At 36.2% G+C, this 16,754-nt stretch overlaps 1 protein-coding gene across 7 annotated transcripts in view; it reads right to left on the bottom strand.

The window, feature by feature from the left end:
* Window positions 1–16,754, bottom strand: part of chico — a 79,154-nt gene that overhangs the window by 37,663 nt on the left and 24,737 nt on the right. For all 7 annotated transcript variants that reach the window (XM_065360109.1, XM_065360113.1, XM_065360112.1 and 4 more), the window contains exon 4: window positions 13,157–13,359. In XM_065360109.1, the coding sequence (XP_065216181.1) occupies window positions 13,157–13,359 (203 nt within the window). The remainder of the gene's footprint in view (window positions 1–13,156; window positions 13,360–16,754) is intronic.

Here is a 16,754-nt window from a genome sequence, read left to right as displayed (position 1 = left end):
CAAAATATCGTAAAATTCCACGAAAAAAACATACGCTTTCTCACAGCTTCGTGTACCTAATGCTCTCAAATCTTCTACTTCTGACCATATAGTAGCCTAATACACACATGATAATATACGTACAAACGTGTGTGCAGAACAATAACATTGTAACTTATACGCCGCCACTGCCTATCAGCTTATCGTGATGGAAAATCCTTCATTTTAAAAGCTTAAACATCCTCGAACCGTTCCACCAATTTCTACACATAAACGTATCTAATCTATACGAATATTTTTTATACCTCCAAAACTTCATTTTTCGAGAGTCAATATCGCCAAATTCGATATGACGACAAGTACGATACATGTAGGTAGTCTTAGCCTGATGTAAATACATCATAGGTACACTACACTCCAACTACTATGTATATAACATATGTACAATGTAGGTGTACGTAAAGTACACGTATGTGTACAGTTTACATAATCCTCGTCGACTCGTAAACATAATTAGCAATTTCCCATATGGTTTTACACACATATTTACAATGTAAGTAAATTTACAAAAACATGCATCCAAAATCTAAATACAGTAGACTTCCGCTTATCCGAACTAACTGGGGAATTTGGATGTCCGGATAAGCAAAAATCCGGATAATACGGATTAATATGTTTTTGGTTGAATTTTTGGCCAAAAATGGCTGTTTTTTTATGATATTGGTAAATTTTTGTAATTTTAAATGAAAAGTGCAAAAGATGAATTTTATTTCTTTACAAAATAGAGAAAAACAAACCAAAAACAAAGATTACAAAAATTTTTGAGTATATATTCGTATGTAATTCATGTATACTTGTCCGGATAGTACGGATTTTGTCCGGATGATCGAAAAGTCCGGATAATAAGGAGAATTTCTTTTCGTCCGGATAATACGGCTGTTCGGATAAGCGGAAGCCGGATAAGCGGAAGTCTACTGTACTCACACAAGCACACGACCTCATCATCACATAAACGCCGAAAAACAAAACCCAAAGTCGTCCATTCGAACCGGTTTCCCTGAAATTCGATGTAATGTACAATTTTTCAATCACTCGAGTTCGCTCGCTCAAGAGGGAAAAAACCTCTCATACGGTTTTATAAACATCCCCCTCCCCCTCCCTCCCTCTCATCAACACCAGCACCGCCCGTGCCACGTACTCGTAATATGCACATTACACTCTGTATAAAAAAAAAATGTAATATGTGCATATAAAAACAATACTCGATAATTGGCCTTCGCAAAAACATCCGACAATTAAAACTCGCCGCGACTAATAAATTTTTCTTATTAAGTTGGGCCTGCTTCGAGTATACGTACAGTATACAGTACATTTAAACGCGTACAAGTGTTATACCGCGAACACATTCTCTCTCTCGGCTCTAAAAAGACCAAAGAGCCGAAAAATCCATAAAATGCAAACGAGGTTAGCATCGTATTAGGGGGCAAGAGGGGAGGAAGGGGAACGGTCGTATGGAAAAATTAAACTCTTTGCAATGGTGTGCGTGTTTTTTTTTGTTGCAAAAACCGATCGAAACCAGTTCAATTAAGGTTGGAAAAAAAATTTCTTACGAGGCTGGCGAGACGCGACCGTCTACATACATATTTTAAGGAGGAAACGTACGCATTCCTTTCGTCGTAGGTCGTTTTTCTCTTCGATTCATCGTCGTCGTCATCTATTGTTCTCGGAATAATATACTACTTAATTTGTTTATGCAACCGAAAAACAAAAAAAAATATACTCAATACTGTTTTGTTTACTGAACTCGCGTGTAGTAGTAGTAGTACGTTCTCAAAATCGATAATATTTATCAACGGGTATCACCGCGCCAGACTTGGTAAACAATTCTAGTAATTCATGGAATTATATAAACGCGCGCGCGGTTTACGTGTCTGCACGTCTTTCTCTTTCGATACCTTTGCCAGATTAATACCTGCTGCACTCTTCATTATATATGCTACATACGATGATGAATATATTATACATGAAGTTATAGGCACAATGAGCGGTATTTCGAACAGAAACTTTTCATTTCATTGAAATATTACTTCGTAGAAACAGATCCGATCTGCTCTATTCTTTACATTGGCTCAAAACCGAATCATCAAATTCCTTGCACAGAAATGGGAGAAAAACGAATAACATGGTTTCTAAATGAATCATTTATTCAATTTTCACAATCATTTTTCAACCTTTTAGATCAAAATTAGCCCCCTCTCTTCCCTCTCCCAGAGTAAATGATAGTTTCGCAATGAAAAATTTCCAATTTTTACGATCAATTCAACCATTGAGATCAAATTTAGCTCTCCTCTCAGCCAGAATTGGAAATCGAGGTAAACAACGAACATTTCCTCTCATTCTTCATCCCTCCTCTCTCATCTGTTCAAAAGACAACCCCAACAATGGGCAATTTTCAGCAAAAAAAAATTGAAATTCAGTTTCAACTCAAATTTGTGACAAGCCTAATCGGCCATCAAATTTCAAAAAAAAAATCCCCCTCACCCCCACCCCTTCCTCCAACAAAACTCGAACAATTTTCAGCAAATAAAAAATTGCAACTCATCCTACATTCAACTAGCAAACACTGAACTCGATCTCAACCAAAACAGAACACTTGACCTACATTTACATAGAGAAAAATCTGTCGTCTCGATTCGATCATTTCCATCGCAAAAAATTCGCATCCACCCACGAAACCGTGGCACTTCCGCCGTCTACCACCTACGAGCATCTTTACGCCAGGCTGGATATGCGACGATAACGTACATCATACGATAAACGTACCGGAAAAAACATCTCTCCTCTTCTACATATTTTTCGACTACGAAAATACTCGTACATCTGCACCAGCCACATCTCTGATTACATCATTCCTCTCGGTGAATATGACTAAACCTTTGGAATTCCACAATCTACATCGACGGTCTCGATGAGGCACATTTTCCGATACCTTATCTGCAGGAGACCACATTTTTACGCGATAAATAGGCTTATTTTCGGCCCACGTTCGAAGATAAGGCGCGTAATCGTTACCATATCGCTCGTCTTCATCTATCTCAATCCGAATGCAATAACAAACAAAGTACCGTATGGTGTGGCATATGGTTTCATCTCACAATCAGGCAGACCAGAGAATCTGGCCGAGTTGTTGAGCAAGCCGCAATAGTGACGACCGAAGGCGACGACATCCGTCGTCGTGGCAAAACCAATCATCATCATCATCATCATCATGAACGGCAGCAGGCGCTGAGTTGTGTGAGCTGGTGCACTTGACCACCGCGTCGTCGTACGCCATGCCAAGCCAAGCCAAGAGGTACGACACAACGAGATCGCGAATACCATAAACAACAACAACAACAACAACATCAACATCGTGTATAATCAACGATCCGATCATATTTTACTACGCCTCCGTTATGTAGTAATAAAAATCTCGTAGCTGCGATTCCGGAACACATCGTTTCTCAACACACTCGCCTCTGCCTTCTCACACACAGTACACATATAATAAGTCAATTAATGACAACGTTAAAGAGATATAGATACATAGAAGGATACAGAAAGGTAGGTACATACGAGACGAAGCGAGCAGCATAACTTGAGATCTGTGGCCACCGCCCCACAGCCCCAATCCCATCCCAGCCCTGCAATACTAGCCGAAGAATACGTGTACAGTCTGTATGTGTATGCTGTCGCATGCACATATGTAAAAGTATGTAATGTACGAGTACGTATAGAGAGAGACGTACGAGTAATTCATTATTTAGGACAGTGATTCTCAAGTTAACCAACATTCCAACGGTAAAGTCGCTCGTACGAATGGAAATGATGGGCGAAGTGGAGGGTCGCGGGTACTTGAACGAGAGAAAAAAAATTACGCTCATTATCGACACCGTATAGTCCGTAGTCGTCGTCGTCGTCGTCGAGTAAGTAAACATGTCCTCCGTCGCACCTCGCCAATCGTCTGGTTATGACCGCCAGAGCAACGATTACTAAATTAGTCGTACGTATGTGTGTAGTATATGGCATTAGTCATTATATGCTACAAAGACAACTCTCAGTGATATCTTTCTCTTTTTATCGAACGCGAACACGGCCGTACGTACTGTACGTGTGTACCTAGACCTACACAAACGAATGTATACGAAATATTGTTTCTCTATCTCTTTCTATCGCCATTTATTTCAACGTAACGTATGTGTAGGTCTAGGTAGAGGTGCTACATTACATAGTATGCAGACGTACAATGTACATACACATACATTTGTACACGTCCATATAGTGAAACCTACTCTCTAAAAACTCGAACCAGCGCGGATCGCTGATGAAATAGTCAAAATTGAGGTACCCAACAGTCGAAGAAGTTTCACTGTCAATCCGATGAGAAAATCGATTTGAAAAAAAATCAGCCATACAAAATCACTGGATCGCAATAAAAACCTCCACCAATTAATCAATGTAAGAGCTAATAAGGCAAAAACGCTGGAAAAATGTTGAAGGAAAACATGAATCAAATTGGATTAGACACTCGCCAAAACCGGTTCAACGATTCACACCTGAATAAAAATATGAACCCCCTACCCCCTCATGTCATGGCCTCATCTCAAAAAAAAAAAAAAATACACTCCTACAAAAACGATTACCTCTTTAATATTGACAGAAATCTCAAATTTTACTATACATTTTTATGCCTTGAAAACCTGTTGAAACCGGTTCAAAAAATTGGCAATTTTGATAAAAATTACTTTGAAAGCACAATTTTTGAGACAATTTATTTCCTTGCAAGAGTAACTTCGAGAAATATTTGTAGTTCCAACCATAATAATTATCCAAAACCGGTTTCAAGAGTCGATAAACCGGTTTCCTGAAATTCTAAGCAGGCAGAAACTGGTTGAAGCCATTTAAACCGGTTTTCAAACATTACAATGAATTCAAAACCAAGTTTTGTGAATTTGACGCCAATTTGAAATTGTAATTTTTTGAAACTGGTTCTGATGCCAAATGAAAACTGGTTGCCGAAAATGCTTTCAAAATTGAACTGTGAAACCCATATTGGATGAAAAAAAATAATCATCTAATTCTTAATCAGTGTAATTTGGAGCACTCAAGCACTCATCAGCATCATCCCCCCACCCCAAAAAATGCTAGAAACTGGTTTTAAATCATTAAAACCGGTTTCAAGACCTCCAAGTAGACTGAAATCACTTTCTGATGCATAATTAATTATAGACTAATTTTGTCCATAAGATGAAATGAAAAATAGTTTCAACGAGTCGTTTTCCAGAACTGGTTCCACTGCAGACCAGTTTCAACTGGTTCTCAATTGACAACCAGTTAGCCAGCATAATAAACTAGAAAATGAGCAATCGTGTGGTACTTTTCGGAGTTGAACAGTCTCCTCAAAACCTACAATTTGAGGTATTTAACGAATTTTTTAAAAATGGGAAACCAGTTTCAACCGGTTCTAAATTGGTGATCTGTCCTCAAAACTCCCTCAAAAATGAATAATCACGGGCACATTTTTGAGAAAAAAATGTGCCCCCTCAAAAAAGCTTTCATTTGAAATATTTTATCAACTATAAAATTGGAAAAACCAGTTTCAAGCCATTGAAAACCAATTTCAACCGGTTCTAAATTGGTGATCTGTCCTCAAAACTCCCTCAAAAATGAATAATCACGGGCACATTTTTGAGAAAAAAATGTGCCCCCTCAAAAAAGCTTTCATTTGAAATATTTTATCAACTATAAAATTGGAAAAACCAGTTTCAAGCCATTGAAAACCAATTTCAACTGGTTCCAAATTGGTGATCTGTCCTTAAAACTCCCTCAAAAATGAATAAGTAATCATCGGTACGTTTTTGAGCAAAAAATTGTACCCCTGAAAACAGTTTTTATTTGAGGTATTTGCCAACCATAAAATTTGGGAAAACTAGTTTCAAGACATGGAAAACCAATTTCAACCAGTTTCCACATAACATTTGATCAATAAAGATCCTTCAAAAAAGTAGTAATCGTGAGAAACATTTCTGAGGGGAAAAGCTTCAAAAACTTCATTTGAGGCAGTTGACAAAATATATATATAAACCAGGGAAACCAGTTTCGAGCCATTGAGAACCAGTTTCAAAAATCCACCCGCTTACATAATGTAAAATTTCAGCTAATTTCATGACCTATACTGAACTGAATGAATGAAACATTTGAAAACATCTTAGTGAAAATGAAATGCTCAGAAACCGGTTCATGATTCATCAACCAGTTCTCAAAACTCTTCATAAGAACAAAATACATACGATCCATAACAAAAATTTTAAAAAAAGTTCAATTTTCAGCTCCGACTAGCTCAAGAGAAACATCATCTGAAAATTGATACAAATTCTATTTTTTTGCAAAGTTGTTTTTTAGGAAGACATTGGCAACCGATTTGAACCAGATTCAAGAAATACCATCAAAATCGCTTCTAAAATTGGCACATCAGCTGTCAATACGTTTCGGAACACTCTACTCCACTTGAAATCAAAACTTTCAACACCGATCACTCTGTTTAGTCTACATCGAGTCACAGACATATCCTCTGCGCAGTATGCACCTTGTAACTTTGACTACACCGCACTTGCACTTCACATACCAGCAAGTCGAAAATCACAATAGTAAATTTCCTTTGTTTTCGGATGTTTATTTACATTTGGGAATTCCGACAAGCTACCATCTTCTTTGTAAAATTTTCGGCAGCGGTAACACGATCGCGTAATCATCGCCGACAAATACATATCTACATACAGTCGGTACATGCATATTTGTACATATTATTACTTCACGAGCATCTAGAGACCTAAACAGTGAGACGTAAAGAGAGAACCATAAGAAAGAACCCGTTGCAAACGCACAATCACACATAATATTACAAACAAACAAACAACCAGGGAAACCTTGAACGAGGCGTAAGTTCTCGCCGTGTACTCTCTTATAGACTCGAGTCTCCTAAAAATTTTTATCCGATAAAGATTTTTTTCCCTCCATAAACATTACAAAAAATATTTAATCTTCTAGTCTTTATTCTCTAATTGCGATATTACATAGAGTACACAGCTAATTAGGACGAACGCCACTGACAAGGGGCATAAACTCGCCAAGAAGAAAGAGATTACCGACCAATAAATCCTCTCTATACTGTACGAAACACGCCTTAGTCGAGTGAATCGTTTATAGCTCTTTAAGGCTATACGTACAACCATCGATACAAAGTATCGTTAACTTACTAATTTGTAAAGTACTACTTATTCTTTGACCTGCTAAAAATAATACCTTTTACCGAGAAAAATTCTTATTTTTTACACGCCAACTGCTACCTCTTTCCCCGTCGTTGTCGTTTCTTCATACCAAATCATCCACCTATCTTATACTAGATACCTTGAAAGCGCCACACCATAACTAGTAATAATATTGCGAAGATTGTATACCTATTACCTACCTAAAAGTCCCACATGCTCGCTCGCATTAACACACATAACCTACCTATCTCTAGACACACGCACCTTGCAGCTAAATCAATGCGTTTCTTTTCTGTCTGTCTCCGTGTCTCCCCCCTCACCCCCTGACAGACTGCTCAAGGAGTACGACAAACGACCCATTATAATTGTTATTGTTTTCTTTAAATTGTCAGCTCGTTTTTTTTTTATTCTTTTATTTACACTTTTTATCTTTCTCTCTCTCTGTTCGCGTCTTTCTTTTCTTTTCTTTTTACGAGTAATAAAACTAAACGAGGAGAAGAAAATTATGTCTTTTGGTCTTTGATGTAATAAATAATGTATCCTATGCGAGAAGTCCAAGAAAGCACCTTGATCTTCTCTTCGGTTAAGCCGAAGCCGAAGCCGAGCACGCGATGAATGAGTGGAGAGTTTACGAACCTTCTTATTTTACGAGGAATTTCTTCTGCTAACATTTCAGTTAGCCGAAAAAAATACCCATAATTTTGTTTATTTATTCACATTTTGATGACCAGGTTCGACGAAAAAAACATTCGAACACCAGATGATTCATTCATTGTCGTATTTCGCGCCATTTTTTTCATTACGTTCGACTGTTTCTTTCATCGTTCAAATAACAAGCTCACGTGTTGTATGGTCCTTTTCATTTCCGGTACTAATGGAATAATTTTGAATTTTTTTGATAGGGGCAGAGAATTTCGAACAACTTGAAAAGTGAACAATCAATTTTCGATCGTGGAATGAAAATTTGGAAATTGGAGGAAGAGGAGAAGAAAAAGAAAGAGAAATATACTGAACAGGGTGTCCACTCATTTCTGGAAATGATTTTCCCTGACTTTTCCAGGTTTTCCAGACCAATTTTTCTATTTTTCCAGACCATTTTTCTCAATTTTCTATGCTCACCCCATACTTTAATTAAACATTTTTTTTTTTGGGGGGGGGGGGGTAATTTTTTTCATAAGCTTCTCTTCGAACTGGATACTTCTTCGGATATAAAAAACAGCGTAACTTTGATTATCAACTTTTCTAATAATTAAAAATGCATCAAGTTTGGCCAATTGATAAAATACATGTATTCATAATAACTTATGAAAATTTTTCTTTTTTTTTCTGATTTTTGAAGGCCTCGAAATGTGAAATTTGTTCATTTTAAAATGAGAGGCAACTTGACCCGAGCGAAGCGAGGGCGAGAACTTTCGAAAATTTGCATTTCAAAATGCCTGAAAACGAGTTTTTTTTTTGAATGCAAAGAGTGTTTATTTTTTGGTTTTTTTAAATTTTAATATTGGAATGGATGTTTTTTTGAAGGAAGTTTACTCTTGAAAAAGAAAAGAGAACAGGCTCGAGCGAAGCGAGGGCGGAAGCCTCTGAGAATTTGAGTTTCGAGAGGCATAAAAACGAGGTTTTTTTTATGTGAGGACGAGTAGTTTTTTTTGGCTTTTAAAATTTTAGAATAATATTTGAATTACGAGTATGTTTGGTTTTTTTTAGTGAGGACGAGTAGCTTTTTTTGGCTTTTAAAATTTTAGAATATTTGAATTATGTTTTTTTTTTTTTTTTGAAAAAAGTTGATTTTGAAAAAGAAAACAGAACAGGCCCAAGCGAGGGCGAAAGCTCTTGTAAATTTGTATGTACATTCGAAATGCTTAAAAACGATGTTTTTTTCGTGAGGAGTTCATTTTTTGGCATAAAAACTTGATTTTTATAATCTAGAAATATTTCATGTTGTCTTTGAAAGAGAAACGAAAACAAGCCCGAGCGAAGCGAGGGCAAAAGCTTTTGAAAATTTGCGTTTCGAGAAGTGAAAAACAGTGTTTTCCTTTCATCACAGGTCCTTATTCAAAATTTTCAATTGCTTCGTTTTTTAAAAATTCCAGGGATTTTACGTGAAAATTACGAAATTCCCTGACTTTTCCCTGACTTTTCCAGACCGACCAAATTCCCTGACTTTTCCAGGTTTTCCAGGTTTTCCAGACCTGTGGACACCCTGGAGAAATATACTGAAAAACATGAGAAAAGTTGAGAAAAATTGCAGTAAAAAATTCCAACAAAAATTCTAAAAATTCATTACACTAAAAAAAATGTGATAAAAATTGGAAAAAAACTAATGAAAAAAAATAACAGAAAGAAAAACAAATTAAAAAATGAATAAAATGAAATTTTTCAAGAAATGACAAAATCGTCGACGAAAATAATATTGAAAAAAAAAGTCTTCAAATTGAAAAAGTAAACAAAAATAACGAGACAAAAAATTGATTAAAAATCCACAAAAAAATCAACGAATCCAATCCACAGATTTCAAAATGGAAAAAAAATTAATAAATTAGAATACGTGAATAATAATTTCTCAAGAAAATGAAAAAAAAAAACGTCCTACACGCATCAATAACCACATCTCAAGGCAATAAAATGCAACACAATAATTAGAAATTTCTCAAAAATAATAATTCAACATTCGATGGAAAAATCCGACTATAAAACACTGAACCAGTAGGTAGTAGGTACATATCGTTAGAAAAACATGTTACGACTATGAAATTTTGAACATAAACCTACTTCGAAGAAACACTAAGTACAATATTACAAGCCGAAGGAAAAATCAGGAAATACATAGTTAAGTGTAGAGGTCATGCGGGGGAGCACCGGAGAGGAGGTGTTAACATTGCATTTAATTTCAAAACGCCGATGCAGAAATTAATACAGGAGAAAGAGACGGTCTTATTAATATCTTCGACTATGTATAAGCTTCAGGATGTAACGAAAAAACAATCTACCTACTTAGTTGATGCCAATAATATGTGTAAGGTTGGGCAAAACTATGTCAGACGAAGAGAAAGGGATTAATTCGCCAAAAATGAAGAAAACCAAGAGCCAAGTGCATCAAATTCGCAAATGTTCACCCCCTCCCTCTTCTTGGTTCCCAATTTTTTGAAATGAATTATAGCTCGAAATGACGTATTGTGAAAAAATCAACGTAGAACGACGAATTTCAAAGCTTTATCGCCATTCAGCTGACAACCTTTCATTAGCTTATCCACTGGACTGACTATTGGCAGGTATGGAGGTCATCAACATGGTTTCTAGAGCCACTAGCGTCGATGGAAGTAATCCCTATATCAAATTCTGAAATCGTTTACCATTGTCAAAATGTCAAAAAATGCACTTTTCACATCAATTTTCAACTTCCAGAAGTCTACGAAAACATTCCCACGTTCAATTAGCACGTGTTTTGTTCGGTAAAGGGTTCAAAAAACTGGCCCCCTTCGGTTTGCGATCAAATTCCATCCCAATTTCTGGTACATTTCCATTCATCCGAATTCAGCATTACTCGCAAACACGCCGTTTTCCTTTCTATTTGCAGTACCTACAAACAAACTCTCGAATTTCCACTCGACACGGACGCACCTCCGGTGGCGGTAGGAGAAAGTCGCCGAGGTATTTTTACGGATCAACACAAGTCGATGGAACCCGTTACAATTGAATTTTGATCGTAAAATGCATTACTATACTCTTGGTCAACAAACACGATCGCGATCACGTCCACATCCCAAGAAATGCACGTTTCGGTGCAACAGACAAACCGCCCTCGCCCCCGCCCTCCCAGCTCCAAACTTCGATCCTTATACGACTACAACGACTTCTTCAACTCTTTCATTAAAATCTGGGAATAAAACCACCAGACAAACGAAAAAAAAAACCTAACAAAAACCAATACAACGATGAAAAAAACAAATCGAAGATGTTATAAATGTCGACCAGATCCGTTATGTAGGTACTGAACACGACGAGCAAAGCGTCTATATATTCGAGCTTCGAGGTTTTTGAGACGATGATGATGAATGGTTAAAAACCTAAGTAAATCAGCTCCACGACACGTAAATGATCAACAACCCGATGGCAGACTTCACGTGAACTGTATTTGGCTTTGGATCGTCGTCATCGATTGGTACCCTACTCTATAAAAATCTTCAACTTGCAAAATAAAAAGAGTCGTGCGGAAAAATTTTTTCCTTTCGTCGATTAACCGGATTAAAATAACAATAAAATCTCTCCCGCGTTATCGACGATGACGACGACGTGTTGTATAAACGATAAATATACCACTTTAGAAAAAAAAAATACCTAGGTACACTCGAGTCGAGTCGACTCGAGACCTATACGTAAGCGAGCTGAAACTGTCGATCGGTAATTTTTTTTTTTTGCTCATTTTACCTTCACTTTTTACACACGTTGAATATTCCTCGTTTAAATTATGATTACCTAAACGCTCGAGCTGCTTTTTCCATTTCTTTCAACGAGCCAATAATACGTACAATGAAACGATCAAAATAAGACTCTCAAGTTCTGGAAGCTCGTACTCGTAAAATCAGAAACAGATCCAGCGACTCTCCAGAAACCGAAACGGAATCCAAAACATGGTCGTGGTCGCGCGCAGAAAAAAAACAAAACAAGACCATAACAACATGTCCAAGTACGAACGTCTTCTCGAAGGTCGACGACCTAATAACAATTTTTCCAAGTACCCCCGACTCATCCTGATCCATCGTACGATAAAATCTGATCTGGAATTTCTTCTCTCGACCACGCGTTATAATTTTTTTTTCTTCTTCTCCATCTTTAAATAGTCGTTATCGTATATACGCGTTACTTATAGGTTTATAAGTAGATTTGTCGCCGCGACAATCGTCGTCGTCCAAATGAGGATGTGAACTTCGAATAGTAGTTTTTTTCCATCCCAGTTAGTGTGTAGAGTAGAGATTCTCTTCAATGAACGGTATAAACGAGCGTGATTTGATGATGTAATTTTTCTCCTTCTTTCTCACTCGGTCGCCGCCGCGCCGCCTCCTCTTCCTCTGCATCTCGCTGTTAGCTGCCCAAGCCCATACGAGCAGAGAGCAGAGAGCTACATTCAACGAAAGCCGAAGCCGAGTCGACAGTCGATCCGTTTCAACATTTTTTCCTTTCTTCACTCGACTAACGTCATAATTCTTCATCATTAATGAACAATTTAATCTGTTTACAAGCTCGTAATCACGTGTTCGTCGCGTACCAGCGTATAGCACCAACGCATCCGACTCAGAGACTCGACAAAAAAAGCAAAACAACTCGCGCCTTCGATAACAATAACTACTCTCGTGTGTTAACTTTGCTGCATTCGTAGTCCGTACTGAAAATTGAAGAGCTATTTAGAGAAACCGAATCAATTTCAAAAACAAAATTTGTAAAATTCTGATGACAAACTTGAGGTTCGAAAATTTAAGAACTGGACATCGGTTCGAAAAAAATCCTATGAAAACTGTAAAAAGTTTGGGAACCCTTGCGAAAAATTCTAATTTAGGATGATTTTTGACCACTATAGCTCCTCCAAGATCAAGTCAAGGGTTTCCAATGTTTTGGAATTCTCCAACTTAAATTTCGTTAGAATCTGCTTGCACGACCTCACTCTTCCTTCAGCACAAAAATCGTTTCAATAGACCTCCTACTAACAGAGAAATTGAAAGAAAATACCCACGAAGAGGTAAAAACGAAGCAGACCTACATCTCTCTCACTCGAAAAATGATATTTTACACGTATTTCGAGACGTTTCAAGTTACATACTTAATGAGATGATTTATTCGCTTATTAAAGGCTTGAAAATATTCTGATCACTCACCATAAAATGGCTTTATGACACCGCAATCCATCATATCTTCTCCTTGCTGATACATCAGAAATAATTTCAGCCAATCGAGCAGATCTTCTTCGCAATCGAAAACGATTCCGAAATAATCGTTACCGGTGAACAGAGCGATAACGTGTTTATGTTTCGTATCCGTTCGGCGATTGATGTTGAAACAATTCCGTAAAATAATTCTCCTGAGGAAAATAAAACGTACAAAAAAAGATTAGTAATCGATAATCAGGTAAAAATTCTTTTCAAATTTATTGGTTTCGGGATTAACGCGAACTGCTCGAAATATTTTAAAATTCAAATATCATAATCGTAAGTAATTATATTATCACGAGAGACTACCTCTAAATGAGAAGTGAGAGGAGACGAGGGGAAACTAAGGAGAGCGTCAACACATTAATAGCAATATTGGGGAGCGGAGAGAGGAGGGGGAGGGGAGTGATCCAGACAGATTAGATTGAAAAAATTCAGGAAAATTTGAACTCACAGCCGAAAAATTAGCAACAATCGATATGGCAATGGCACTTGATTATTATCAACATTTGTTTTAATTTTAATCAAAACAAGGGAAGAAACCCCCCCCCCCGCCTCCTCAATGTTATGATCTCATTTTGAAAATTAACTTATTGAAATGATGGTAAATAGAAGGTTTTCGCTACAATTCTTTCAAATCAGCAAATAGTTGCTTTCACAAGATGCCTATAGGAATTTGTTTACCGAAAATCACAACCTCTTCACTACTTTTTCATTATACCTTTCAAAAAAAATCACTACCTTCTAAAATATTTTTAACCCCCTTACCCCCTTTCCACTCAGATCGGTTTTTTAATTTTTTAATTTGGATTTTGTAATTTTTTAGATTAGAGTAGGACGTTTTCATCAAATTGAAATCAATTCAATGATTATAAAACCATCGCTAAATTTATTCAAGTTGTTACAATTTCTCATCATTATGTGATGTACTTACTTACTTACGTATTAAAAATACAAAACTAAGTTGAACGAACTCGAAAAATAAACAAAATAAAAATACGTAGAACCATTCAAAAAAATATACATAACAATGAATCAATGACAAATTGGCAAAAAAATGAGGATCTTTTTGACGATTTTGACCAGAAAAGTGAGGCTCGAGGGCAATTTTGGCCAAAAAAACAGCATTTTTCTCAGTACCTAATTTTGGTAAAAAATCAGAACTTTTATAAATTTTGACCGACCAAACAGAAACTTTTGTAAATTTTGACAAAAAAGTAGACATTTTTGTCAATTTTCTCAAAAACAAAAAAAAACAAGATTTACTCGTTTATTTTGACAAATAGGCTTTTCAGAGAAAGGAAGAGGAGGAAGAGTCGTCGATTTTTTGAGAATTTTTTTATTCGTGAAAGTATCATTCGGGAAAATTTTCAGGAACTCCAGTCGACTAGGAATGGTTTTAAGCCAATTTGAAGGCTTCGGATTTTTTTTGGAAATTTTAGTTTTCCAAAATGTTTTATCAAGAACTGTTCAAATAAACTTCGGCACTTATTTTTTCAAATTATCAATCGACTGGAGTGTTTTCAATTTTTTCATTTTTCACTTCTTTTGAAGCGAAATTGCCGAAAATCACAACTTGAGCTTCGAATTTTGATGATCGATTTTGAATCTTCTGTTTAAGCTTCGAGTTAAACGGTTTCGTGATATGGACCTCTTAAAGTTGAAAAGTCGCAAATGCGTGAAAATCTCTCCCTTCACACTCAGGATTGGAACTCAAACGTTGGGTGACGATATTATTTATTATACTAGTTCAGCAAGCGAAAATTGCGTTGAAAATTGAGAAAAATTCAAGTAGCTGACTTGATTTCAAGTTCGAGTTGAATAGAATAACTCAAAAGCATTTTGAGAAGGAAATGAGTGGCTAAAATATCCCCTCTTTCTCCAATAAGTAGATTACTGGTGTTGAACACTGCTTTGGGATTCATTTTTGTGTTTGACCAAAAAAAAAACTCAAAAAATCGAATTTGGTTTTCGCAGAAATTTTAACCCATTTTAATGAGTCTCATGAGACGATTTTCAGAAACCCCGAAAAAATAATGATCCAGTTTTGGGATGAAAATTCTTCAGAAGTGCTAAAAAAAAGTTTTCATAAAATGCTTTCAGAAACCCCGAAAATCATTCATGATTGTGATCCAATTTTGGGATCAAAATTCTCCAAAAAAAGTTTGATGGAAATTTTTGGTTTTCTGCCGAAATTTCAACTTATTTTAATAGGTCTTTTATTACCTTCTGCAAAAAATCTTGAAAATTATCACCAAATTTTGGCTCAAAAGTTTTAAAAAAATGCAAAAACTCTATTTTCGTCGAAATATTAGAATTTCTCACGAGATTTTATTCTATTTTGATAGGTCGCAAGGTAACTTTTAAATAATTTCATAACAGTTCATTTTCACTCGAAAATGGGTGAAGAGAGGGGGGAGGGGAATGCAACTTGGACCTGGAAGAAGCTTTTTTTTATGAAATTGATAAGAATTTTTTTTGGGTCCTAACTTTATGAAACCTGTGTATGAGTGTGTAATCATTTTGGTCCTGAATTTCCCTAAAAATCACACCACTATTGAAATTTTTTTCCTTCTTGGTTTCACTCTCTTGTACAACATTGAAAATTCCAAATAAGTCATTTCTGACACTCTATACCTACATCTACAAAAAGCCAACTGAATTTTTTGACTGCAAAAATTTCACATTAAAATAACGTGAATTGAATGAACTTTGAAGTAAAAATTTCGATCAGGAAAAATACTCAAAATAGAGCACTCGATTCCAAAATGAAAATGAAAAGAAAAAATGAACATAAAAATCGAGTAACAGTATCAAACAAATCATTTTGTTTCAAAAACAATTTTCCTTCGCTTCATCAAAATTCTGATTTCCAGACCAATTTTTTCAACATACCAATAATAGAAAACATTTTCACTCAAAAAATTCAGTAAAATCCCATCACTGAACCAAACAACCAGCACAACTCGCACGATTTTTTGAAAACCTCCTCTTCCTCCGTTTCTTCGAAGCCAAAACTACCCAAATGATCTTCTCCCAATCACTCAAGGTGAAAAAAAAAACACCACGTCTGGTGTAAACCACCATAAACCACTCCATTCAATTACACACCACGCCAGCGAAGTTATTTTTCCAAGAAGTGATCATCGTTGCAACGAGTTTAATTAGTTTTAGGAAATTACGGCGTTTCAATTTTCAACATTTGCGAAAACACATTTGACATTAGAGAGACTCGTACGGTCGAAGAAGAAATTTCCACCGACAACACGACACGAACAGTGAACAGTCAACGGCGACATCGATGAATTGCGACAAGTTGAAGTTTAGTAAATTTTAAACGACGACGAAAAAATACCACCCAACGTAATAATTTTTCTACTTCGGAAACCAAAACAACGTGCAAAAAAAACCACACACCATGTGTTCGATATATTCAGTTACACTTTCCTCCGATTAATCTCTCATCGACCCAGAAATGAAAAAAAAAATTAGTTAGTTGGGAAAAACAACGAAAAAATATAATAGAGAATAGTATGACTATATAGTA

The sequence above is a fragment of the Planococcus citri genome, chromosome 4 (assembly GCF_950023065.1).
Source record: "Planococcus citri chromosome 4, ihPlaCitr1.1, whole genome shotgun sequence".
In the NCBI taxonomy this organism is placed as follows: domain Eukaryota; kingdom Metazoa; phylum Arthropoda; class Insecta; order Hemiptera; family Pseudococcidae; genus Planococcus; species Planococcus citri.
This window is presented reverse-complemented; position numbering and strand designations above follow the sequence as displayed.